This window comes from Haliaeetus leucocephalus, unplaced genomic scaffold (assembly GCF_000737465.1).
Source record: "Haliaeetus leucocephalus isolate CR32 unplaced genomic scaffold, Haliaeetus_leucocephalus-4.0 Scaffold158, whole genome shotgun sequence".
Lineage (NCBI taxonomy): Eukaryota > Metazoa > Chordata > Aves > Accipitriformes > Accipitridae > Haliaeetus > Haliaeetus leucocephalus.
The window spans coordinates 717,530-743,307 of record NW_010972594.1 but is presented as its reverse complement, the minus strand read 5'-3'; the positions used below and the strand labels follow the sequence as shown (position 1 = coordinate 743,307).

Genomic DNA, 25,778 nt, shown 5'->3' with positions numbered 1-25,778 from the left:
TCTTTCAGCCTGCAGATTTGCTTTCTTGGAGCCTATTTATTACTTGCAAGCCTATTTATTACTGCTTTTACATCAGCCAAAGACTCAAATTATCTGTAACCCATTTACTTTACAATTCCCCTTTACTTAAGAGGTGTTTAGGTGAGATCTTTTATGATTAACTGCCTGGTTTTATTATTGCTCTGTGCAAAACACAAAACCCACTTAATTAAACAAGAAACAACCAAAAAGTTTTTCTGTACTCTTCTTCCCCAACTGCTTTTTCTTGCACTTAAACTTAAGTGTGTTCTGTGATTCCTTTGGGTGATGTCATAGTTTTCAAACCTTAACTGGAAAAGGGAGATTTTTAAATGCTTAAGAAAAAAGTAAATATTCAGTACTTGGTTAAATAGGTGTTGAGATTTTTTGAGACTTCAAAAGGCAGTTCAAAAAATCAGCTGTTTTTATCTTAATGTTTTAGCTTTTTTTGTTTTACCTAAGTCTTGAACCCATTCAATTGTTTCACTAGAAAAACTAATCTCCATGCATTACATGTATCTACTTGAAAATAAAAAAAAAATTTTACAATCAAGTAGGAAATGGATCCAAGTCCATTTTGTCTGTGATGGAAGATGAATGAAGGCCACCATGTATCAAATTCCAAATATGATTCTGTTTCTCCCTCGTCCCTTCTACTTCAGAAGTGTTCTGGAGAGCCAGAACACTAACTTACTGTTCAGGGACAATGACAATTAATATCATTCCTTCTCTAATAATGGAAAGGCTATATTGCAATACAATTCACCTACTAAGAACCAGAATGATTTCAGGGTATCAGATGGTTATGTGAGCCTCTAAGTAAGCCATTACTTTTTCCATATTTGTGAAGTTGATACTTCTCAATTAATAAGAAAATAAGGGATCTGAAATGAGGCTTGCTTGTTCATTCATTTGTGATATCAATGCATTAAGATATTTCTGATAGCTTGGATGAGCTGTTTCCTTCAGTACTGTAACCATCAAGAATATAATTCAAATACATCTCTCATAGACACTTCTTATTCTGAAAAAAGTCAATGTTGGGGAAGTGAGGGGACCCCTCAAGTTATGGTATTATTACAAATAATTGGTCCTTTCCTGTTTGAGGTATATATTGGATTGTATTAGTTAAAATGGGATATTTTATATTTGCTGGAGAAATATATTGTCAGGACATACGGATTGATCAGAATTATACTGTTTAGAAAAAAGTACAGACCTCTCCTGGAAGGACACACGGAGTTAAAACTTGGAATAGGAATGGCAAGCCTAGGTATTGGCACTATGTATTCTGAAAGCCAAGGCTCTTGGCTTGTCTTAAAACTCAAGGGTAATCAGTGCTCAGTAGTGCTTATTAAAGTAATTTAGTTTTGCAGTGTTCTTGCTTGAGCAACAATATTTGTCATCTTTGTAGGAGGAAAGCTGCTAATGCAGTTACGCGTGTACCTTACTGTTCTATATTATTTGTGCTGGGAGTTTTCCCCTTCTGGAGTTCTAGTTATGTATTAGTTTTGTATATTTGAGGATTGACATTCTGTGTGCTTATTTTCTATAGAAATATTAAGATAAAATTCTGAAAACTTGTAAAGAGAAATATTTTTACTTTGTATTATAAAGCCCTTTATAAAAAGCAGTAGGGAGGTGGAGTGGACAATTTAAAGCAATATACTCTATTTCCTTCCCCTGTAGATGATGGAGAGAAACACCAAAAACATTACAGCCTTTCATCAAAAACCTGTCCAAAAGAGAGTTCTCAGTTGCCTGCATTGCCATTGGTAGATCAAGAATCTCCCTCTTACAAAGAAAGATTTATTCCTCCTGAGCTTAGCATCTGGGATTATTTCATTGCAAAGGTAATTTTTTGCTATTATGACAGTTAAATATCTTCTATCAATTCTGGAATGGTAATTTTTTTCTTCTAAGTCTTTATTCTAGGTATTGATTTAGGTGTGTGATAGAAGCTGCCTGGCTTTATTACTCGTGTTTAGCTTTTTCTAAAACGCTGCCTATAAGTATTTTTGAACACTTCTTAAAACCTGTTATTGTGAAATTAATTTGTTTTCAGATAATGGTATGAACAAAACATAGTGCTTTTTACAGTTGCAGAGTACAAATATATGGGTAATTATGCATCAGCTGTTTAGATGAACAAGGAAGTGTGGGAAGCTTTTTATCATCTATTTCAAATGGGTGACATAAATGTGTGTACTTACTAGAAATCAAATTATGTTGCTTTCTGTCAAGTCTGCTGTGGCAGATCTTTCTTTGTAGAAAGTTACATAATGGTATGGAGTTGTATGGCACATTTCTATATCAAATATTAGCCATATCAGCAAGGACAAAAAAGTAATGGCAAAGACTGAATAACACAGCGGGGCACTGATGGTGGACTACTTATAAATATTGAACTCTGTAGACAAGAGATAGGATTTTCTTGTTCTTTAGTCCTCTGAGCCCTTGGAAGAATTAGGGAGAAAATACACTGGTGGTTTTGGCTTCTTTCTGACAAACAACAAGCTTGTGTGTCCTGTGTGTGGTTTGATATATATGATGTGAAAGTAAAGCAAAATAAGAATTGGAAAACTGTTAGTATTTTCATTTTCGGCATTAGAATTTTGAGTAATGTAAAAAATAGTTAAGCTGTTAAAGTATGCAGTGCTCACAGACAGTTACCCTTTTGATGTACAAACTCCAAATGTTAGTAGATCGAGTAAGATGATATACCTGCTTTTTTATGAAAAGCATTAAATATTATAATGTTGTATTACTTGAAAGATAAGTTAAAACTAGATATTGGCTAGAAGATATTCAAGGAACATTGTTTAAATTTTTAGCCTTTTCTTCCATCACAAAGTAGAGTGGAATATGATTCAGAAGAGAGTCAGGAAAGTGGTGAAGATGATGAAGACATTGATGGAGGTGTGTTTGCATCAAATTCACATAATCAAGAGCATTCTAATTCAAATTCATACAGGTAAGTAACTTCTGAATACAAGATGTTCTGCAATGGCTAGGCTTGCATTTCTGGCCTTTTACTTTTGAGATAATATACCAGTTAATTGATATTTCATGGCAGTGTGTTATCTAGACTTAGTAGTTAATTTTTCACAATGATTATTTTACTCATTTTATTAATACATGGTATAGTCACTCTTGAATTCAAAGTATCTATAATATTCTAAAATACTATTTGTAGTTTTTAGCAGTTTATAATGGTGATTTAAAGCTCTAAATCCTAATTGTGAATAAGTGAGAAATTTATTTTCTTGATAGTAAACGACTTGTGCTTTCTTGTTAGTTGGTCACTCATGAGATTGGCAATGGTTCAGCTGGTACTTCACAATTTGAAGATTTTCTACCCTTTGGCTGGACATGATCTTTCAGGTAATAAGCAGCAGAGCTGTCTTTTCATACTTATTAGCCACATTTAAAATCAGTAATTTGTTAAATAATATATATGTTGTAGCTTTATTTTCAGTTCAAAAGTTCTTAATTGTTCCATGATCTAGGAATAATTGTTCTGATACTGTTCATCATACAGGTACATTTATGAAATAACATGGTAGGTGGGTAAGATGAGTAGGTGAGAAGGAATGCTTAGTAGTTAGCAGAAGTCTCTGCATACTTAGTTTTTTTCTTAGCCTCTTAGTCATACCAGAATGTTTACAATATTTATTTCTTGGTGGAAACCCTGTAGTTTTCTGTAATTCAAGTTAAATCATTCCTACTCCTTGTTTCATAGAATCGTGGAATGGTTTATGTTGGAAGGGACCTTTAAAGATGATCTAGTCCAAGCCCCCTGTCATGGGCAGGGACACCGTCCACCAGATTGTGTTGCTCAAAATCCCATCCAACCTGACATTGAATCTTTCCAGGGATGGGGCATCTACAGCTTCTCTGGCAACCTGTTCCAGTGTCTCACCATCCTCATCATAAAAAATTTCTTCCTTATATCTAATCTAAATCTACTGTCTTTTTTAGTTTATAACCACTATTCCTTCTCCATCTTTCTTGTTAGTCCTGTTTAAGTATTGAAAGGGTTCGGTAAGATCTCCCTGGAGCTCTTCTCCAGGCTGAACAACGCCAACTCTCACAGCCTTTTTTTCCATAGGAGAGGTGTTCCACCCCTCTGATCACTTTTGTGGTCCTCCTCTGGACCTGCTCAGACAGGTCCATGTCTGTGTTGTACTGGGAGCCCCAGAGCTGGATGCAGTACTCCAGGTGGGGTCTCATGAGAATAAATTAGAGGGTGCAAATCACCTTCCTCACCCTTACTGGCCACCCTTCTTTTGATGTAGCCCAGGATACGGTTGGCTTTCTGGGCTGCAACTGCACATTGCCAGCTCATGTCCAATTTTTCATCCACCGGTATCTGCAAGTCCTTCTCTGCAGGGATGCTCTCGCTCCATTTGTCACTCAGTCTGTATTGATACTGGTGATTGCCCTGATCTAGGTGCAGGACCTTGCACTTGTCCGTGTTGAACTTCATGAGGTTCACATGTGCCCACTCCCCAAGGTTGTCAAGGTCCCCCTGGAAGGCATCGCTTCCCTCTAGCAAATCAACTGCACTGCTCAGCTTGGTGTTATCTGCAAACTTGCTGAGGGTGCACTCACTACCACTGTCTATGTCCTTGTCAAAGATGTTGAACAGTACTGATCCCAATACTCAACCCTGAGGGACACCACTAGTTACTGATCTCCATTTGGACATTGAACCATTGACTGTAACTCATTTTTGAGGCACTCATTCAGCCAATTACTTATCCATCAAATAGTCCACCCATCAAATCCATATTGCTCCAATTCAGAGGTAAGGATGTTGTGTGAGACCTTGTCAAAGGCCTTAGAGAAGTCAAAAGTAGAGGATATCAGTTGCTCTTCCCTTGCCCACGAGTGCAGCCAGTCCATCACAGAATGCCAGCAGATTAGTTGGGCACGATTCACCCTTTGTGAAGCCATGCTGGTTTTCTCTCATCACCTGCCCGTCATTCATATGCATTGACATAGCTTCCAGGAGGATCTCTTCCATGATATTTCATTTCCATCAGCATTGGAGAAGTCTGTTCCTGTATTTAGCAATGATAGTACAAAGCAGTTCATCTTTTTATACTTGCAAATATGAAGATGAGGTTTGAATAAAGCTTACTTTTGGAGTTATTTGAAATATACTTCAGCTTTCTAGCAGTGGGATTATCTTTGCCAAGGTTATAATGGAGAAGGAAAGTTTATTATTGTTTACTTGTCTTTCTAGAGCTTCCAGTTAGCTCCCCAATATGCCATGCAGTTTTGAAAACACTACAGCGCTGGGAACAAGTTCTTCTCAGACGTCTTGAGCTATATGGGGGTCCACCTCAATATTATATTTCAGTTCATGCTTCTGAAGATGCTCTAGCTGCTGGTCCTGCGTTGCTTCGCCATAAAACTTTACTTGAGCCTACAAACACTCCATTCAGGTGAGTCTAATTTCTATAAACACTGACTATAATATCTTTAATATACATCAAGCATTATGTTGTTAGTGCATGTGGTAGACCATAATTCAATAACTATATAATGCCAGTTGCTGGATTTCCTCTAATGCATTGTGAAATTGTGGGTACACATCAGAACTCGTGCATCTCTGGTCCAAAGCAAGATCAGGAAAAACAATCAAAAGTTTCAACATTTTTAAAGTTCTTTTATTGAAGCTTAACGTACTGTTTTTGAGTGTCTCTGTGGAAACACTATGGCTGACAATAAAGAACAATGAATTTGCCCTGAGAGATAATTAAGGATGAGTGACAATGAATTAAATAATTGCCCCACCTTTGGAGGGAATATAATTACATTCTTATCAGTATTTTTTCCTAAAATCAGAGAAGAAATATATACTATTTTTAATATTTGCATAGTTGTGACTCCACATAATTGCATGTTTAGCCAGAAAAGTGTGTTCAGTTTCTTAAATTGTCACTTCTTAAACAGATTTCTGCCTTTTTAATCTTATTATCACCTGTGGTGGCAGAATCAACAGAAAGTCTGCCTTTTGTAAAATACGTCACAGTTGTCATATTTAGTTTTAGTAACTTGAGTTGATTAAAAAGGAACATCTTAACATATATCTGCTGCCTGGCATTATTTTTAAATTATGATTTAAAGCAATTCAGGGTTTGATGGTTTTTGGCCTGCCATAAGCAGCTATATTTGTATTTACAAGTTTTGTTTGAGCATACAGTTTCTAGGGATGAGCATAAACATTTGAAGTCTGATCTGATTCTACAGTCCTGATTTTGTTACTGAAAAGTCATGGTAGTTTCAGAGATTTTACACAGCTGATGAAGTGTTCATAGCAGGAAGTGTTAGTCATTCATTGTCCATGTGATAGAAGCACTCACTAGCAATAAACAGAAATGATTCATGTTGTAAAGAATGAGGTGAACTAATAAATAATCGTATGCTGACCTTATTGTTCTGTGATCTCTTTAAAGAGATTTTTCCTCACTGTCCGAAGATAGGAGGTGAAAATGCTACATGCTCTTTTCCTTCTTCCTTTTGTATCTTCTCTCACACATAGGTTTATCAGGAAGATTGTACTAGAATGCTTCTGAATAGGTCTTGTGCAGTGTTCACAGAGCTGTAGTTTTTGGTTCAGCATTTCTCCTGACTATTGTTTGATTAGAATATAAGATATTGCAGTCTTTTGTAAGTATGAGCATGATGTAAATATTCATTTCAACTTTGTTCTGTAGATCTAACAGTCATGTTGCGCTGTCTGTGAAGAGGCTGTGGCAGTACTTGGTTAAACAGGAAGAAGTCCAGGAAACCTTTATCAGAAATATTTTTGCAAAGAAGCGATGCATAAATGAGGTTGGTATGGTATACAAAATGCATAAAATATTGCAGGTCAATCTATGAGCTTTTACTTAAGTTATTTGGCTGGCTTGTTTACTTTCTAGAGCATGAGTGGATAATATACTTGGCTATGACTCTAAATCTACAGTATTTCATATTAAAAATCTTTGTCCATTGTTTCATTGAAAACAAAAATCAGTCTTTGACTGTAGACTGACAACTAACAGCATTTAGCTACAGTCAGCCTCTTTGTTAAGATCAGTATAAAAGCCACCTCAAAAGAATGACAAACTTCATAATTTCAAAGATTAAAAACATAACCTAATCAGCCAAACTTCTAAAACTTTGTGTTTGTCCCTACCGTAGTCATCCTAGGTTTATCCACTGGTTTTGATCATGTTTATGATCAAACTTTAATACGAAAAATGGTCATACAACAGTTAATATTTCTGTCCTTGATAACTTGTCCCAGTGTCTAGCTGGATTCCAGGTTGCAGATTCAGTTAAATTTTTTGAAGTTGTGGTTCTGTAGTGGAGTTTTGCACGTTTTCTCCCTCTTTAGTTGCTCCTTTTCTGTCTCACCCTACTCCCAATAATTTGAAAAAGTCACTTGTAGTATAGAAAAACTATGGAGTAGCAGAAACATAGGAGAAGGAGGCAGATCTAAACAAATTAAACATGCAGGAAAAGAGTATTCATGACTATTAAAGCCATGGCAGCAAAGAGTTCTGTATGAGCTAATCTTTGTCCTGTTCCAACTAGAATATTAGCTTGTTTTGAGTATTTGTGGCTAATTGTGTTCACTACAGACTGCAGTTAAAAGGAATATTGTTCCTTTTGTCTTGTCCTTTGAAGATGCACCATTTCTGATTGTGTCTTATGTTAATGCAGCCATGTTGCTATGGAAAGGTATTTTGGAGTATTTTAGATGTGCTTTATATGTTTCCAAGTAGGATCATTGACAGCTTTACACAGCATAGGTATGTTGGCTTTATTTGTATGCTCTTGTTGCTGATAAAATGTCAATGGAGATTGCTTATTTTCAAAGAAATTTGACTTCTAAGATGGACAAGATGCTGGTACAGTGCAGAATAGGTAAATCAGTGTCTTCTGTACTGAATATAGAGCTCAGAGTTTGATAATTACTGTTATTACATAAATTGCATATGTGTGTGTGTGCTGTTGTGTTTCAATTGTTCTGTGTTGGGGTAAACAACAAGGAATTAAGGATTTCCTTGATACCTTGTGTGTTATGTTTTATCTTTATTCTTTGTTCTGTGGTTGTTCTTTCCTTGGTGAAGTCATTAGAGGAGCACAGTGAAACCATGAAAAATTCTGTGGTGGAGGAACCCATCGTCAATAAGGTACAGAGTAGTAATGCTCAAATTATTTAGACCTTACATCATTATGAAATATTACCTTTTTGAAGTGGTGCTTGCTGATCTCCCTCAAAAAAATCTTTGCTGATACAGCAAATAAAGTTAAAAATTCAGTTTTGCAAGAGATTGAGTTAAACTAGGGTTGTTATAAGCCCTATCTGAAACTGAATCTATTTTAGAAGCTGGATTAAACAACCAGGTAAGAACAATATGTATTATCAAATTCCATAGCTATGCCAAGCAAAGAACTGAGGCTGAGATTTGCCCAGGTGAATAATATTCAGTAGTACTATGGGAACATAGCATGTACAGGACCTTTCACCAATATGAGATGGCTAGAATAGTTACCTATAAGTGAAGGTGGTTAAGTGAAGTTAGAGCAGTTTGTGTTGCATGATACTAGTTTGCTACAAAAATTTTCACTGAGCCTTAGTTTTAAGATGGTGACAAATGTACCCATATAACAACTTTATAGCAACTTTCTTAAAAGATTGGTATGAAGACTAAAAAGGTATAAGAGTTTGCATTTCTAGGCATAGAAATACTGTATTCTTCAGGCTTTTTTTTACAAAACTAGTGAGAAGACAGAAATAAGAATGCCCTGTGATGTCCTTGGGCTACCTTGTTATTAATTATGCAGCGAAGCAGTATTAGCAAGTAGGTAATTGGAACTGACTGGGGAAAAAATAATCTTGATTTTATGCAGGTTTGTTCAGCGCACAACACAGATAATGTTTCTGGATCTGTTTGTCACTGCAGTTTTGTGCAATCTTGCATACACTGGAGTATCAAATTTTTTTTTAATCTTAAAATAGGTGTTCTACTTCATGGTGTATAACAGCCCCAGACTTTTTTTCAGATTTGAAAAAGACTGTTTGCAGTTCTTTGACAGCACCATCTTAGTTTTTTAAACTAAAATATCCTTGTTTAAGTCTTTTGAAGACCAGAGAAATAAGAAATTGAAGGGGAAAGGCTAGGAAACAGTAGTTGTGGAATAATTCTTTATGTTTTGAAGAAAATACAAAAATTTATATTTGTAGTTTGAATTTTTATGTTACCATTTGTTTGGCAATGCCTTTTTTTTTTTTTTACTGTAAAATTATTTTGTAACTACAACAGACTGGAGTCTGTAAACTATCAGATTAATACTTGCAATGCTGAGCTCTTTAATTTTGAAAAGGAGTACTACAGTGCTGATAGAGTTTAGAGTTTTGTTGTGTGCTGGCATATACCTGCACGCATTTCTAAAATACAAACAGGTAGACAAGATACAAATACAACAATAGATCACATTAAGGAAAAAGAAAAGGTGATAGTAAAGTTACTGGATTGTGCAGGATTCCAGATTTATTTAATTGTGGAGAATGGTGAATAAGTAAGCTGACAAAGTAGGAATTTATTTTCCTGCTCAGGATCTTGTCTGCACCTTCTTTTGGACTATTGCATGAGTTTCAGTGGCAAAAAGTATTTGCTAAGAGCATGAGAAGATTCAGAAAATTTTTTTAAGAACAAAGCATCAAGACTCAATTTTTATCAACTCCCCCAAGTGTGCATGTAGCCTCACTGGTTTTCAGCATTCCTGAAAAACTTGAGAACGAACACAGTAATGTGACTTCTGTGACACAATAAGCTTGCTGTGGTAATCTCAACAGGGCAGTGAGAAGCTAGATTGCTACACAAGAAACAGGTTTACCTAATTATTACAGGTTATATTTGTCATATTTTCTTAGAATTAAAATTGAGAAAAAAATACATGAAACTTCATATGATCCAGTGTTTGGTCTGTGTACTTCCAGTAAAAAGAAGTGTTGCATAGAAGTTTGCATTTAAATATGCTTTACTTTTTAAATACAGATAGAAACAGATTGTGGATACCCAGAAGGCAAGGCAAGAATAATCCATAAAGAGTCTGACATCATTACTGCTTTTGCAGTCAATAAGGTGAGTATAAAGAAGGTAGGATAATCTAATTGTGTTGTACTTCCACCAGGTGTAGTCCCATTGTGAATGGTTGAGATATCCTGCTACAGCTTGAACTCTTTGCGCTCTCTTCTCTAAAGCACTTCATAATTATCTTTTTGTAATTAAACAGTTCTACTACCAGTTGTCTTTTTTTCTATTGTACAATGGATTGAGCGAAGGGAGTGGTGGCCTATACTTTTTCTTTAAGCTTGTGTGTAGGAGTATTTTTCTTCTGTCAAAGACAACCAGCAAGTCATCTTTTCTTCTCCTGTTTAACTATTTAAACCTTAACTAGTGGAGGAGGGGAGCTTGGTTGCAAGCACTGTAGTATAGTTATGTCTTGCTTATCCTCTGAGGAAGGCAAGGAGAAACTAAAGCTGCTTGAGAGAAGCATAAAATACAAATAGTGTGTGATGCTACCCCAGATGCAAATAAACTTTTAAGACAGAAATGTCAAGTTTAGACAGTTTATGTATATAGATTTGTAGACATAAATATTTGGGTTTTGTAAATTGACTAAGCGTATGTTTTTGTGAACTGTACCATAACCAGAGAATCAAAAAAAACCCCACCTTTTTGAGTATACCTTTTGTATCTGCCTCTCTGTGTGTTACTTTTTTCAGGCAAATCGGAACTGCATTGCAATAGCATCGAGTCATGACATTCAAGAATTAGATGTTTCTGCGATTTTAGCTACACAAATCTATACCTGGGTTGATGATGATGTGGAAATAGAAAATAAAGGGTATACTTTCTATGTTTCCAATATCACAGCTTGACTGTGTATAAATCAATGTAACAAAGCATGGTATTTAATGTTGTTGTTTTCAATCTAACTTATAATGTTGTTTCATTTATAGGGCTGATGATTTCTTAGTTATACATGCTCGTGATGATCTGGTAAATGTTCAGGGAACCACTCCTTATACTCATAGTAATCCCGGCACACCTATCAATATGCCTTGGCTTGGTAGTACACAAACTGGCAGGGGTGCATCTGTGGTAAGTTGCTTGTCAAAGATTAGCCTTATGTACTCTATCTACTGCTCTCCTTTTGTCTTGTTCAGTGTTGCTGGTTATATTTTACAATTGGCATGTAAGTAAATGTAGCTTTTCTGTGTATTCAAGACAAGCTGGAATTTTTTGTAATTATCCGATTATACTACACAGAATTGAAGATAGACCAGCTGAGCAAGCAAAGTTTTTAGTCAAGCCATATATGCTTTCTTTACTTAAGATACATTGTTTAAAAATAGTCAGGGTTCAGGTTAAGAAGTTACAGCTTAAATTCTCCGTTAATGACTTGAAGCCAAATACTGTATCTGAAAAGCATATATTCAGGAGATTTCAGGATGTAAATTTGTAAAGATTGGATAGACATACTTGTGTGAAATATCAGGGTAGCTTCTATTTTAAGCATAATCTTAAGTTTCATTCTGAGTTCCAGACTATTCCAGTTTTTATTTAAAAGTAAATACCAAATTCTGCTTTACTACAAAGTACCATTGTAGTGCACTGTATATTAGTATGAGCCTGTACTATAGAAAGGACAGCAAATGAACTTCTAAAGCAGATTTCACTGGCAGGACAGAGGCTTCAAATGAAATTAATTAAACTCTGGAAACTGAGCAACTTGAACTTGGGAGAAATGGGGATTCTTGGTTTCACAATAACAATGAGGAAGGCAGGACTGCAGAAATAGGACCAGCTACAAATTTCATGCCTAGTTTGAACTACCCATCATGCTGATGTATGACAGTTTATCTCCAAAGCTGTTGTCAGCTCTGTCGTCTTTGAAGTGCTGCGCAATTTTGCTGTAACTCTGCTTAGTATTAAATATCTCGCTCCTGAAGATCATGTTTTAGAGGAGATAATCAGTTTCACTGTTCAGCATTTCTGAAATACAACAGAGTGAGGGACACCCAGTAAATTGTGACTATGTCCACATGAGCAAATTGATCCTTCGTATCATAGACGTGACACGTGCACAAGGGTAGCTCTTACTTTTAGAAATAGATTCTGTGTCTGGAGTGAAGCTTGGCCCTGAGCAAAAAGCTATGAGCTCAGATGTAATTCAAATCAAATTATAATTCTAGTCTGGTCATTGACATACTTACCTTAGTTTCTATGCAGTATAGATGCTCCCTAATAATGCAGTTCTGTTGATTAGTTAGTTGGGAGATGCTTATTTGGAGCCAATTAATTGGCGTGAAATGGTCATACAAGACGCCCATATCTCTCAGTCTATCTGCACATAGGTGTAGAGTTTTCCTTGATAACTGAATGCTTGAAGTCTTGTGACTTGGCTGCACTTTGTGGCACTTAACAGCTCAGAGCAAGTCCATAACTGGTGGCAGAATGGAAGAACTATGTGTTAATGTGTATTGCAGTTGATTTTTGAAAATATTTGATGATTAGGAGGAGTAAATATGAATGAGCATTATAAGAATGATAATGTTATCCACACATGGAAGTGGATATTGTGCCACTCCCTTCTGTTTAGGAACTACTGATCCTGCTTGCCAGTTTTGCAGCACTGGTTTCACAATCAGGTCTCTTCTGCAAGTATTCTTTGAATGCCTTTGCCACTTTCTCCTCTCACTTCCATTTTTATATGTGTGTGTGTGTATATATATATATATAGGGAGTTTGTGTATTTCTCAACATAGTTAATTACATAATCTAATAATGTAAACTATTCTTACATGACTTTCTATTTTATACTTTCTTACCTAAAGAGATATGGCTATGCTTGTGTTGAATGCATTTGCTGTTAAAATTTGGACCTAAATTTTTGTCTGGCATACTGTTTGACTGTGGCAGAGTAGAGAACCAACCACAGCACACAACGACACCTGTCCATTAGGGAGGGGAGACAAAGGTACTGAATGAAGGACAAAGTAAATGAAGAAAGATGGAGGGATTCTTGGGAAAAAATAGTGTTACTGTAGAAGGACTTTTATCTGGAGGAAAACCAGCTTCACCAAAATATTTCTGTTGCTACTATTTGTTACTTTGTTCCTTCGGATACTGCTTTTGATCCTTGTTCTCATCTTTGCTTTTCCATAAATTGCACCCCATTTAGTAGATATAGTCCGCTGTTCTTTACCATTGCTGGCTTTTCAGTCTTGTTGTCTTTGCTTCACTTCCATCAGCAAGGGAGGCCATTGAACTTTTGATACTGAGGCAGTTAAAAACATTTTATTAGCTCTAGGGTTTTTCTGTTACTCTTCTTCACCGTTTCCTGTTACGCAGTTCATATCTGGCGGTGAGCCTCCTCACTTACCATGTCCTTCAGTACAGTGTGTTTACACAGTTCTTACAGGAGGTGTTTCTAAGAGACCATTGAAGTAAATAGTATGTACTGTCAGCTTTGAATCTCAGGTAATGTTCAACAGCTTGTCTTCCAAGCCAGTATGACCAACACCAATATTCACCAGTTTAATAACTGGTGGGTCAGATTTTAAGCTTTTTTTATTCTTTAGTCTTACTGTACATTAGGCCCAAAGCACCCAACTCTCCAACAAAGCAATCGGTGTTCTAGCCATCAGCTATTGTTAAGGGCAAACTGAGGGCTAGCGATATCAAATGTCAGTTACATTGATAATGGAAGTATTTGCAGTTGATAAAGTTACTTGGCTTCTAAATCAGAGATGCTGCACCAGAGATTTATGTTAACATAGTCTTTCAGAGGCCTGTTTCTGTAAGCTTGCATTTTTCCAAAGTGCAATCCAGCAGGCTTTAGGAGATCATGATGTAGGCTTATCTGTTGAATGAAGGAAGATGATTTCCAATGACTTCTGGCTAAAAGTTAGTAGCTGTAAAACTCAACACAGCCCTTCATTTTGGTGAAGAAATAGAATGAGCATGAATAATTGTTCTTTCACTTACACATAGAGATAAATTGTAAGTTTAGAGAGCAAAGTACTGCAATTAGTTACTGATTTGTATATGCACTGATGTTTGAAGAATATCATCCACTGATGTGTTGTCCTAAATCTTATAATGTATATATCGTTTTATTCACCAGTGTTTTATCAAACTGTTGAGCTTTTTTCCTTGTCATTTAAAGTACAGGAAAAAAGGAAAGTATGTATCTGAAGATCTTATTTTTTTTATCTTCAGGAAAGTGTTTGGAAATAAATTTGGGTAACTGACAGGCATAAGGCTTTCCCTTCAACAAATAATAAAAGCTTTGAGAATTGAAAGATCTAAGTCTGCTTCTAAAATGTAATCAAGAGGATTGCAATTACTCCATTAATCCAAACCCCAGGAAACTTTAGCAAGAAAATAAATTATTTCCCTTCCAAGTGTTTTTCTTCCTTCTTGTTTGCAAACTAAAAATTTGGAGAACATTGCTTTTCAACTCTGGATCGTATTTAGCAATATGAACCAAGTAATATTTTTTAATTCATACCTCCTTCCAGTTGACACCCTGATATGATTGGAGGCCAGGGGATAATAGCGTACTTAAAATACTTGATTCGTTATGTACTATTTCAGTGACAAAGTAGTAACAAAATACTGTACAAAATTATAGCAGTTGAAAGTCTTGGATGGACTCGATGATCTTAAAGGTCTTTTCCAACCTAAATGATTCTATGAAAGTAGTTCAGTGCCAGCTTGCTACTGATGTGTAGTAAGCTGCTGTGTTGAAAGTGAGTGCTCTGGCAACAACCTTTTGTTTGTGTTATAAGTTAACATCTAGCACGAATATAAACTTATGCCCTCTTCTTTCTCAAATGTTCAGGTAAATAATACATGCGTAAGCAAACTGGATCCCAACAATTTTTCTGAGGAGAGTCAGTCCTCAAAGTAGCCATATGCTTTTGAGGAGAACTAACAGGAAGTAAAAGAATGAAAACTTAACTTTGACGTACATTAATAGAAAGAAAAGAAGGGAAGAGACATGCAAGGAAAATACAGATGCATTTCCCTGATGAAAAATCCCTACTGTTTCTTTCCTATTGTGGGTTGGACTTACGACTTAATTAGATGGATTTTTTTTATCTTAATTGTCTAATGTCTCCAGTTCTCTTCGTATATTGAACTCTTTCCAGTTAACGAATTAATCAACAAAATAAAACAGTATTCTTGGTAATGTACCTTGCTCAAAGCAAAGTTTGGAATTTAGGAACAAAAGGAAAATCCACTACAGAAAGTCCATTGGATCTGTATTTGGAAAATTATAAATGCTTTTGAAGAATTTTTTTATTTACCAGTTGCTAGGTATATTGCTTATACTGGATGGCCACAAATTAAGTAGACTTGAAAATAAATATATTCCTATTTAACTTCTGTTAAATTTTAACTTCTGTTAAAGTTTGTTTACCTCTTTCTTTACATGCTTCTGCCTCTCTCTTGCTTATCTTACAATATTCAGGAATATTCCAATAAATTTAATGGAATCAGAAAGGAATTGGCAAGAAAAGAGGTAAGACTGCAGTCTAAGGAGTGTTTATATTTGGATCCATAAATCTCTGAAGCAAAAAGTTAATATTTACCTAGATGTGTAAAGCTGCAAAAGTATTAACGTCTACACTAGTCTTGGAAGAAACTGACTTCTACCTGAATTTCTAAACCAAGTACTTGCTTTCAGTGGGAATTTTGATAGGAAACAACTCACTGCTCTAGTTCAGTAACTTTTTGTTCAGTAGTGTTGTTTAATTATTTTCTGTGTGTTGAACAGATGCTCAAGAAGGCTATTAATAACGTCAGAAGAATGGCTTCTCATCCAACATTACCATATTGTAAGTTCAGTTTTGTTAAAAAAAGTAGTTATCTAAAGATTGTATATTTACTAATTGGCCCTGTTTCTTAGTATGCTGTTATTTTATACTAGCACAGCAATCTATTATATGTTTTAAAAGTTGCTTATAAGCCCTATTTTACTGAAACTATTTTTCATTTCCAAAAAAAAATAATACTGGGGGATATAGACTAGCCTTTAGAAACAGTGCTGGTTTTTATAGCAAAAAGCACTGTGTTTCTGTTTTATTTGTGATTTGGATGAAAGATACGTTTTTATCTCCAAGTAAATAGCTTCATATTTCAGTACCATCTAAATACAATTCTTAATTGAATAATTAGTAAATACAATTCAATAAAGTTTGAATAGCACAGGTTTAAGTTTTCATGGTACCCACTACTCCTACCCTATGACAGGTACTGTAGCACATATTGTGGCACTGGTTATTTTGAGGATGTTGTGAGCTGGTGTGAGATTTCTTAAAATTTTGGAAGCAACCTTCCTGCTCAACTGCTACAACACCTATGAAAAGTCACGTAAACATTTTCTGTTACAGACCTGACAGGTGCTCAGGATGGTAGTGTAAGAATGTTTGAATGGGGTCATGCACAGCAGATCACATGTTTTCGGTCTGGTGGCAACTCAAGGGTAACTCGAATGAGATTCAATTACCAAGGAAATAAGGTAAATGGCAGAATGCTTCTGTACTTACCTTCTTCTCCCACCACTGCCCCCCAGTATAATTGTAAATTAGCAGAAATGTCACATTCTTAAAATCTGAAGTAGTTTCTCTGAATTGTGGATAACTTCTCTGTAATACATACATATGTATTTACAATTAATATATCTTTTTTCAGTTTGGGATTGTTGATGCTGATGGATATATAAGTTTATATCAAACAAATTGGAAATGTTGCCCACTTACTGGGACTTCACCTAAACCATATTTGGTAAGCTGAAAACTAAATTTGCTTCCATAAACTTGTGCTGTGCTCTCTTATTTCCTTCCCCCTTTAGAATAGGTAGGAGAGGGAAGGGATGGTGCTGATAACCAGTATTAATCAAAATTTAATTATATATTGTTGCTATCCTGTCATCTGTATGACAGACAAGTTTTTAAATCCTAATCATATTTAGTAAGTTGGAGAGTAGAAAATGCAATGTTAGGTCTGAAATAAGTTTAATATTCTTTGAGACTTGTCAATAATTGTCAATTGTTAGTCAATTTTCAATAATGCAGGACTGGAAAGTATACTTCCATGAAAAATTGAGTATCGGAAGGCATACACATACCTTTATATCCTGTGTTCTTTAAATTGTTTTTAGAACAGCTTACCTTCTCGAGGAAGTTTAAGATTTCATGCTTACACAAAATCCATTGTTTTTTTTAATTAATAATTTCTAAACTCTAATTTTTTAGACGTGGCAGTGTCATAACAAAACAGCCAATGACTTCGTTTTCATCAGTTCATCATCTTTGATAGCCACAGCAGGATTGTCTTCTGACAACAGGTGAGAGCTGCTGTGTTAATGCATAAAAAAGAAGTGGTGGGGTGTTTTCTCTCCTTCCCATGCCCTGCCCCCCCAACCTTTTTTTTGATGATTCTCCTTAAGCAGTTTAAGAGCAACATACATACTTCTGCTTTCTTTCTTTGTGGGAGGGGGAGAGAGGCAATGTTTACAGCTAAATTCCGTGTACCTATTAAAGGAGGTTTTATAGGGAAGCACAAATCCTCTGTTCATGTTCCATATGAGGAAGGGAAGTGGAGAGGGAGGTCCTGAGCTCTTCTCCCTGGGATCCAGTGACAGGATGTGTGTGAATGGTTCAAAGCTGCACCAGGGGAGGTTCAGACTGGACATGAGGAAGCGTTTCTTTACGGAGAGGGTGGTCAAACACTGGAACAGGCTTCCTAGAGAGGTGATTGATACCCCAAACACTGGAACAGGCTTTCTAGAGAGGTGGTTGATGCCCCAAGCCTGTCAGTGGTCAAGTGGCATTTGGACAATGCCCTTAACATGCTTTAACTTTTGGTCAGCTCTGAAGTGGTCAGGCAGTTGGACTAGATGATCGTCGTAGGTCCCTTCCAACTGAGATAGTCTATTCTATTCATATGAGCCTGTCATAAATTATTTGTATAGACATAGGGAGTTGTGCATAGCTTTTCATTTCACACTTATTTTCTTAAGTAAGTTTTGATCAAGAAATAGCAAAAACTGCTAACATTCAGGTGAATTCAGCTACTGAAAGATTGTAATCTCAATATGAATCCTTTATGAGAATAACCAGTTGTAGAATGATTGTGTAGAGGGCATGTTCTTGCAGTGTATGTATAACTGAAAGTAATTTGGGAACTGCTCAAAGTAATCATTGAAAGTCTGTTTACAGTGCTTTTATGCCTGAAATAATATCTTTAAGATTCAAATGACTTTTCAAGTGTTCAAAATACTTTAGAACGTTTGTTGCTGAATTAAAACAGACTTTTCTTCTACAGAAATATTTGTCTTTGGGATACTTTGGTTTCACCTACAAATAGCTTGGTGCATGGTAAGTAAAATACAACCAGCAAAATATTTGATCACAGTAATAAAAAAAAAAAAGTGTGTCTGTCTTTATGGAAAAGTTATTGTGGGAAGTAATTTTAATATTAGCAGTAAAACATCTTTCAGTGTCCTATGTGAGTGTACCAGCAGGAATATAAAAACAGATTCTTGAGAAATGATTTAGTGCTAGATATAAATGATAGGTTTGATGGACATGAGCACCTTCCTTTGCATACCTTGTATCTTTGCATCACAAGTACAACCCCTGACAGCCAGATATCTGTAATTTCTGTTCCTTTTTAAGATTCTGAACAACTCCTGCTTGTAGTGACTAGATGTTGAGAAGACAAGAGCTATAACTGTTAGAACTACAGTTTTTAGCACAGTTACAAGAAACGTGTTTGCAGGATATGCATCCACACCCTTCAATTCAAGTTTCCTATGGCTGTGTCTGTACTCATAAATCAGAGAGGCTCCACTCAAAATTTATCAATTAAGTGTTAGACAAAATAATGGTACTATAAAGATAGCATTGAGCGCTTGCAGATACATTATCTGTTTGGAGAGTATGAGAATTTATGAATTGTCAGGTATTTCATTGCCTCTGTGAAAATTCTGTCTCAGAAAAGCCATGATTATAAAATGGTTCTCTGAAGGTATGTAAATGAAAAAATGCACCATATTTTCTAGAAAATATATTTATGAATATATTGAACAAGCAGATATACAAATAAGATCTCAAAATTATATAGTAATTTTCAAAGTTGAACTAAAAGATTAACTTAACTGTCATATTTGTAGTAGTACTACATTTTTGCTTTCAGAGGTTGTCCATTTCTATGGCACTTTTATTCTGTGTATTACGCCCGGTACTGTGGAATGTTTTAAATGCTTCCTCTGTGTGTGTGTGTGCATTTATAGTTACCTATAGTACACTACAAAAATGCTTTAGAAGAATTATTCCTCTAAGTATGCTTTTTGAGATTTAATAAATATTTAGCAGGGTTTCATTAATTTAATACCAATATTTTGTTGCAGTGGAAAAAAATACATTTCAATGTCTGAAATACAGAATAAGGCTCAGGGAGAGTTGTGAACACCTTGTAATTGAAGTATGGTGAATGCTTAAGTGTATGTGAGACGCGTGGAATTTCTAAATGTAAATTTAGAGAACCCTTTGAACTACAAGTACAATGTGCTACATGCCATGTGTTAGGATTCACAGTGTCTAGTCTCAGACATACTAAGCTTTGTTCTGGTAATTGTAATCTTCATTCACTTCCTCCACTTGTTTGGGGGGTAGGCATACCCAAGTGTGAAAAGCAGCAAATTAAAAGTGAAATAACCAGTGGAAACTTACAAGGTATTTGGGCAGGTAATTTAGGACATTTCTTATGGGAAACATATGCCTTAAAATAACAAGCATTAGAGAGTTTGAAAAGAAGCTGTTTCTGGTCAAGGCTTAATAGTTTGTGATTACAGAAGGATAGAAAAAAAAGATATACTCTTTTTTCATACAGATTGTAACTGCTTAGTTTGAGGATACTGTGCAACTTCAGGGTGTCTGATGTGAACCTGGGCTTACATATGTATGGTACTGCAATAAATGGACTGGTTGTGGTCAATTGGATTGCAGCATCAAAGTCACTGTTGCTACCATCTTGAACCATTAGAGGTTGATGGAAAATTAAAGTTAGTACTGTGAAATTGAAGTTAGTACTGCGTGTTTACTTAAATTACTTTGCTTTGGCTTTCAGCTTTTATCTGTCATGATAGTGGAGCAACTGTGCTAGCATACGCTCCAAAACATCAGCTGTTAATATCTGGAGGCAGAAAAGGCTTTACATGTATAATTGATCTTCGCCAAAAACAGCAGCAACAGTTACTCCAGAGTCATGATTCTCCAGTCAAAGCAATTGCTGTTGATCCTACAGAAGAGTATTTTGTAACAGGATCTGCTGAAGGCAACATAAAGGTATTAATGAGGGGAAGGGAGCAGAGATGAAGAAGGTGATGATGTGTAAATTCAATAAGAATTTTGCATAGGTGTGGAATAATCAGATATGTCATATGTTCTGCCTTTGTTCTCAACCCTGACTTTCACATTTTCTAATTTAATTATGAAATGAACCCTGACTTTCACATTTTCTAATTTAGTTATGAAATGTTAGTGTTATCTTGCAGTCCTCCTTTTAGTTAGTCTTACCTTAGTCCCCATATATATTCCTTATTATAGAAAATGAATATTAATATTCTATATCTGTGTCATTACAGATTGCTACATAATCTTTTTCTTTTACAGTTAGTGTCAGAAAAATTAATGCAAAAGGTAGTCCAGTTTCTCCATGACTCACTACTGGTCAATTTTAAGATCATGGTAATTAGCCTTATAAGAGATTGATGTTTTGATGCTTTTTCAGGTGTGGAGTCTGTCTACATTCAGTCTTCTTCACACTTTCATCAATGAGCATGCCCGACAGTCTCTCTTCAGAAACATTGGGACGGGAGTCATGCAGATTGAAACAGGACCAGCAAATCACATATTCTCCTGTGGTGCTGATGGAACAGTAAAGATGAGAATCTTGCCCGATAGATTCAGCCCTTTACATGATGTGTTAAAAAATGATGTTAAATTTATGATCTAATATTATTATTTTCAGAACCGTGTATAACATTCCCCTTCTGCCATCCCTGAAAATATTTCTCCTAGAACTAGACAACAAAGCAGATACACAATGATAGCTTGTGCCACAAAGATGCGCTTTCTTTTTTGGGGTTTTTTGGGGATTTGTTTTTTCTTGCCCATATTTGTTGCCTGGAGCTTTTAGTCCTTGATGCACTGATGCCTTAAAGATTAACGAGGTCCTTCAGATTTTGATCATTGCCTAAAATAAAAGCTATATGTGACTCCGAATTATATGCTTATAATATTACTAAGGTGTTGCTGAAGGGGTTTATTCTTCCTTTTGAGGTAGTTACACTCCCACCTGGAGTGCACCATCTGGGCATAGTCTCTGCTCATATTCAACACCTGGCCGCCTTCTAAAAGCAGGTCTGTCCAGATGGAAACCTTAGATAATGTTATTCTTTTTCACTGTGGCAACCCTAACTGTCTCTCTTCTGAACTTGTTTAGTCAGCTGACAATAAAAATTTATACCTATGTGTAGAAGAGAAACAAAGCCTGTATGAGTAGATACTCCTGGCCATGCAAGCATTCATATAACGAGCCACTGTCTGTCTCCATTCCTGGAATCCAGGCTGTTTACCTCTCTAACTTGCCTGATCTCCTTCCTCTGGTCTAGGGTCTAAGAAACTGAAGGATGTTCTGTAACTTGTCTTCTGTTCTATAGCTTGAATCACTGCCATCAGGATGGCAGGCTTACCTATTAGAAAGAAATATATTTTTAACCCTGAACACTCCCTTTACAAAAATATGTAAATATTAATGGATATCTTCCTGATAAAATAGTCAAGATTATGTGTGAAGCTTTAATCTTGATCAAAAAGATACAGGAAGATACTGCTTTAGGATATGGCACTAGAATTTCTTCAAAGACTATTTATTTACATGTCTGTAGAGGAAAAAAAAAAAAAACAAACCTAATTTATTTTTACATTTTTTCCAGTAAGACTTTTATTTAGCCCAAAGATACTCAGTTGATTATTAGCACTTACATTCTTGTTTGTCTGCTTTTCCTAAGTACTTTAAAAAAGAAAAAAGGAAAGAAGTTCATCAGCAAAGTACTTTAATACTGTCAAGTCTTTGTACTGTATGTTTACATCTGGTGTAAAATGAAAGAAAAGAATTTTGAAAAGGATAGATGGATTTTTTTTTTGCCAAAATATTAAACTCGGTAACTTCAATGTTTGACCAAATTATTAATGCACAAAGCCTTTATCTTTTTTTTTAGTCAGCTAAAAACTTTTTCTGTAAGTATTGTGGTTTACTTTTCCTGACTTGAGAGCTTGACAAAGGTTTAATTTGTAAATTAGATGTGAGGCTGGATTACTTGAATGCCAATGGTGTACTTTTTGCTAAAAGATATTTTGTGAAATATAGCACCAAGATATTAACTGTAAAATAAACTTGTCAAATTAGGAACTATGGGGATAAATAAAGCATAGCAGAAACGAAGGGCTTGTAAAATGAACTTTGTAACATTCTCAGGATGCTTTTATCTTAAGAATATAAAATTGTTTAAAAAGATTTTGTAAAACGTATTAAGGTCATTTTAAATGTATGTTTTGCAAGTTGCAGTGCAAACACTATGAAGGTTTTTATGCACGTAACCTGAATTTTCAAATTGTGCAATAAAAAGAATGTGAATCTTTTGCCATGGAGAAACATGTGACAGCATTTCAAACTGGTACAGCTGTTCAATTGTAATTGTTCTTCCACAACACTTACAGATTGAAGTCAAAATTGATGTCAAAACAGTTTAAGTACAGTGATGGACCAGAAAAGTGACTGACTAAAAGTGACACCACCTTACAAAACAGACTTGCCCAAAGCATATGTTATATCTGCTCAGTGGCTGAGTTTCTAGTATTCCTTATCTTTATGAAAGGAGGAGAACAATGGAGTCAACACTAGCACACTCCTTGAGAATTGACTGAAACCCTGATTTTGTAGCTGCTAATATACATGCATTAGTTTCATGCACCCACTGAACTGTCACATTCAGAAAAGGAAAATGTGCAAAAATCATGGCAACTTTATTTAATGATGTCCCTGATGTTTTCTCCTTAAACATTTGTATCTCATTAGCTTTAATATTACAAGCTCAGTTTATTGTACTGGCAATTACAGAAAGCTGTCTTATCTGCGAACTGAGCAGATTTTATATGTAATTTGCCAAGACATACAATGTTGTTATTTTTCTGAGTAGAGCTGCACTATGAATAATCCTGGCAGACTTACACTTATACTGGAAAAGTACTGACTGTAAGCAGGCATTTTCAATAATGTTATAGTTACCATAAGCTACTCTCAAAACTAAATTATGTAAAAATCACAATGTATTGCCACACCTTCATAATCTTCCCAATAAATCCTGCAGAAACTCAACCTTCTAGAATTCCATGTTGCTGCTACTTAATTTGCAAATGGGTTGTTTGCTTGTATAATGTTCATTGATGTTTAACAATTATTGTAAGTCAAATTATCGATAGCTTTCTTGTAATGATGGAATCAAAATGACTTCTGTTGTATCTGAAACTTGTAAAGGGACACTCAACTTCAAGTCTATTCATTAGGGAAGACTGAACTCAAAACAGCTCTTCCAGCTGTTGCCCTTAACTTCCACTGACTTTCATCCTCCAGCAATTAATGCTTTCTCCCTGTTGCTATGCAGGTTACTCAAACAGAAGGGTAATAGTGGCTACCCAGGGTTCTGTGCTTGAAGTAGCCATGTGCACAAATTGACGTTAAAATTTGCATTTACCAGTGCATAATCAACAATAATTCCATGTCCAGACAAAATAACTTAGCTTGTAGTTGATAATGTCCCTTTTAAATATCACAGGCGAGCTGTTGTGACTTGTGTTTGTCTTTGTAGCAATACATAATGCAATCAGAGTGTGTCATTCTTGTGTTGCTAATTGATTCAGTTATCTCAGATAGATGATCCAAGTTCTCTACTGTTACTTTAGTAACTTTTGAGAGTTAAACCTCTGGCCATCTGGGTACTTAAACTGGCTTGCTGTGTGACTTTTAACAAGAAGATACTCAGCTGACAGCTGATGTTGCAGGATGTTTATGGAGAAAGATGGAGAGTGGAATAGATGCAGATTTTGTACCACGCTGCTGTGGCACAAGGTGAGCTTATACATGTCCTACTGCATTTTAGGAACCTTGCTACCAGTTATAGGAAATAAACTGTTGAGATATCCTACATTAGGTACCACTCCCTTCCTCTTAGGAGCACCCAGTGTTAGTTTAGTTGCAATAGGTATGAAAAAAGCAACAGTGATTAAAAGGAAATAAGCTTGGAGATAAGTTCTCCAAGATAATTTTTTCAAATGTTTATTTTTACTAAAAAATAGCAAAACCACCTCTAATGGCAGGTTCAGCACACTGATCAAGCTACTTTCTATAAAATAAAGATATTGATTTACCAAGTTTCTTGGTGTTTCTTATTCCTGCCCGTTTCTAGCTCTAATATCTACATGGTTTTGATCTTTTTCCTTTCATGGGGTTTTTTTTTGCATTTTTTTGTTGTGGTTTTGGTTTTTTTTTTTAATGCCTTAGCTTTCCTTGTATTAGCTTTTTGATGTTTTTTGGGGGGGAGGGCAGGTGTTTGGTTTTGGTGGTTTTGGTTTTTTTTATTAATTCAGTGCATAACTATCAGTTGTAAGTCATTTCTCAGTGGAATGAGGTTGATGCAGTGATGGTGCTTTCTTGTCACTTTCTTCCACTGTTGCCGAAGGCTGGTCAGAGAAACTCTCTAAGACTCGATTTTTGCAGTTTTAGAAAACAGGCATTCTTTAGTGCAGTGCTGGGTGCATGGGGGATCGCTCCACTTATCATGCACACCATTACCTACAGCAAACAAATTTTACATTATTCTAGTCATATGCATATTCATGCTATCGTTTACATGGTGTCCGCCCTTTGGGCGTGCGCAATGTGGGTCATCTCTTTTTCCTAGTTACCTGGCCTTGGCAGGTTTTAATTACAAAAACTCAGCAGGACCCGAGGCTTATCGTCAGGGCCCAAGGCCTCTTGTTTGTTGGCGCCTTTGGCGCATACCATTGACAGAGCTCAAGGTTTTCTTATCTTATTCGTACATACCAAAACTTCTAAGTTATTCAAGCAAGCAAAAGTTCGTCACTACAGCGATAGAGTGAAGTTTTCCTTCTCGTGCCTTTCTTCAAGGCATCACCACAACTAACGTTTTCAACGCCTTGTCTGTTTCATTTAAACTTGAAAGCCCGTGAAGGTCTTGGGGAACGGCACCTCTCCCGTTTTGCCACCTCTCGAAGAGATGCTCTGGTCACACACTGGGCAGCAAGCTGCTGCCAGTATACCTCAACGTACAGCTCAGTAGGACGAAAGAACAATTTTACTTAGGGTTTGCCCTTGCCGTAATTTTAACTGGTCCTTTGGTAGCAAAGCGGGGAAAGAAGCAAAGAAAAGGTGTGCCCAAAATCCAGCACCGCGACTCCCATTTCCCCTGCAGGAATACCTGTTTCGCCCCCCGCCTCCACCTGGTGCTTTGCTCGGTGCGTGCCTCGCGGGGGGAAGGCAGGCAGCCGAACGGAACCGCCTCCCGCCGCGCCGGTCCGCCCGCCGCCC

The 25,778-nt window shown here is 36.1% G+C and overlaps 1 protein-coding gene across 9 annotated transcripts in view; it reads left to right on the top strand.

The window, feature by feature from the left end:
• Nucleotides 1–24,446, top strand: part of DMXL1 (Dmx-like 1) — an 83,388-nt gene extending 58,942 nt beyond the window's left edge. For 2 of the 9 annotated variants that reach the window (XM_010562341.1, XM_010562342.1), the window contains 17 exons: nucleotides 1,708–1,871; nucleotides 2,853–2,992; nucleotides 3,317–3,402; nucleotides 5,270–5,471; nucleotides 6,747–6,864; nucleotides 8,151–8,213; nucleotides 10,083–10,169; nucleotides 10,814–10,935; nucleotides 11,051–11,192; nucleotides 15,574–15,624; nucleotides 15,880–15,940; nucleotides 16,496–16,623; nucleotides 16,797–16,889; nucleotides 17,360–17,451; nucleotides 18,432–18,484; nucleotides 20,238–20,455; nucleotides 20,901–24,446. In XM_010562341.1, the coding sequence (XP_010560643.1) occupies nucleotides 1,708–1,871; nucleotides 2,853–2,992; nucleotides 3,317–3,402; nucleotides 5,270–5,471; nucleotides 6,747–6,864; nucleotides 8,151–8,213; nucleotides 10,083–10,169; nucleotides 10,814–10,935; nucleotides 11,051–11,192; nucleotides 15,574–15,624; nucleotides 15,880–15,940; nucleotides 16,496–16,623; nucleotides 16,797–16,889; nucleotides 17,360–17,451; nucleotides 18,432–18,484; nucleotides 20,238–20,455; nucleotides 20,901–21,125 (2,045 nt within the window). In that variant the 3' untranslated portion in view covers nucleotides 21,126–24,446. Of the gene's footprint in view, nucleotides 1–1,707; nucleotides 1,872–2,852; nucleotides 2,993–3,316; nucleotides 3,403–5,269; nucleotides 5,472–6,746; nucleotides 6,865–8,150; nucleotides 8,214–9,640; nucleotides 9,935–10,082; nucleotides 10,170–10,813; nucleotides 10,936–11,050; nucleotides 11,193–15,573; nucleotides 15,625–15,879; nucleotides 15,941–16,495; nucleotides 16,624–16,796; nucleotides 16,890–17,359; nucleotides 17,452–18,431; nucleotides 18,485–20,000; nucleotides 20,075–20,237; nucleotides 20,456–20,900 lie in introns of those variants that run through there. The other 7 variants (XM_010562345.1, XM_010562344.1, XR_774028.1 and 4 more) reach the window with 6 other exon arrangements.
• The last annotated feature ends 1,332 nt before the right edge of the window (nucleotides 24,447–25,778 follow it).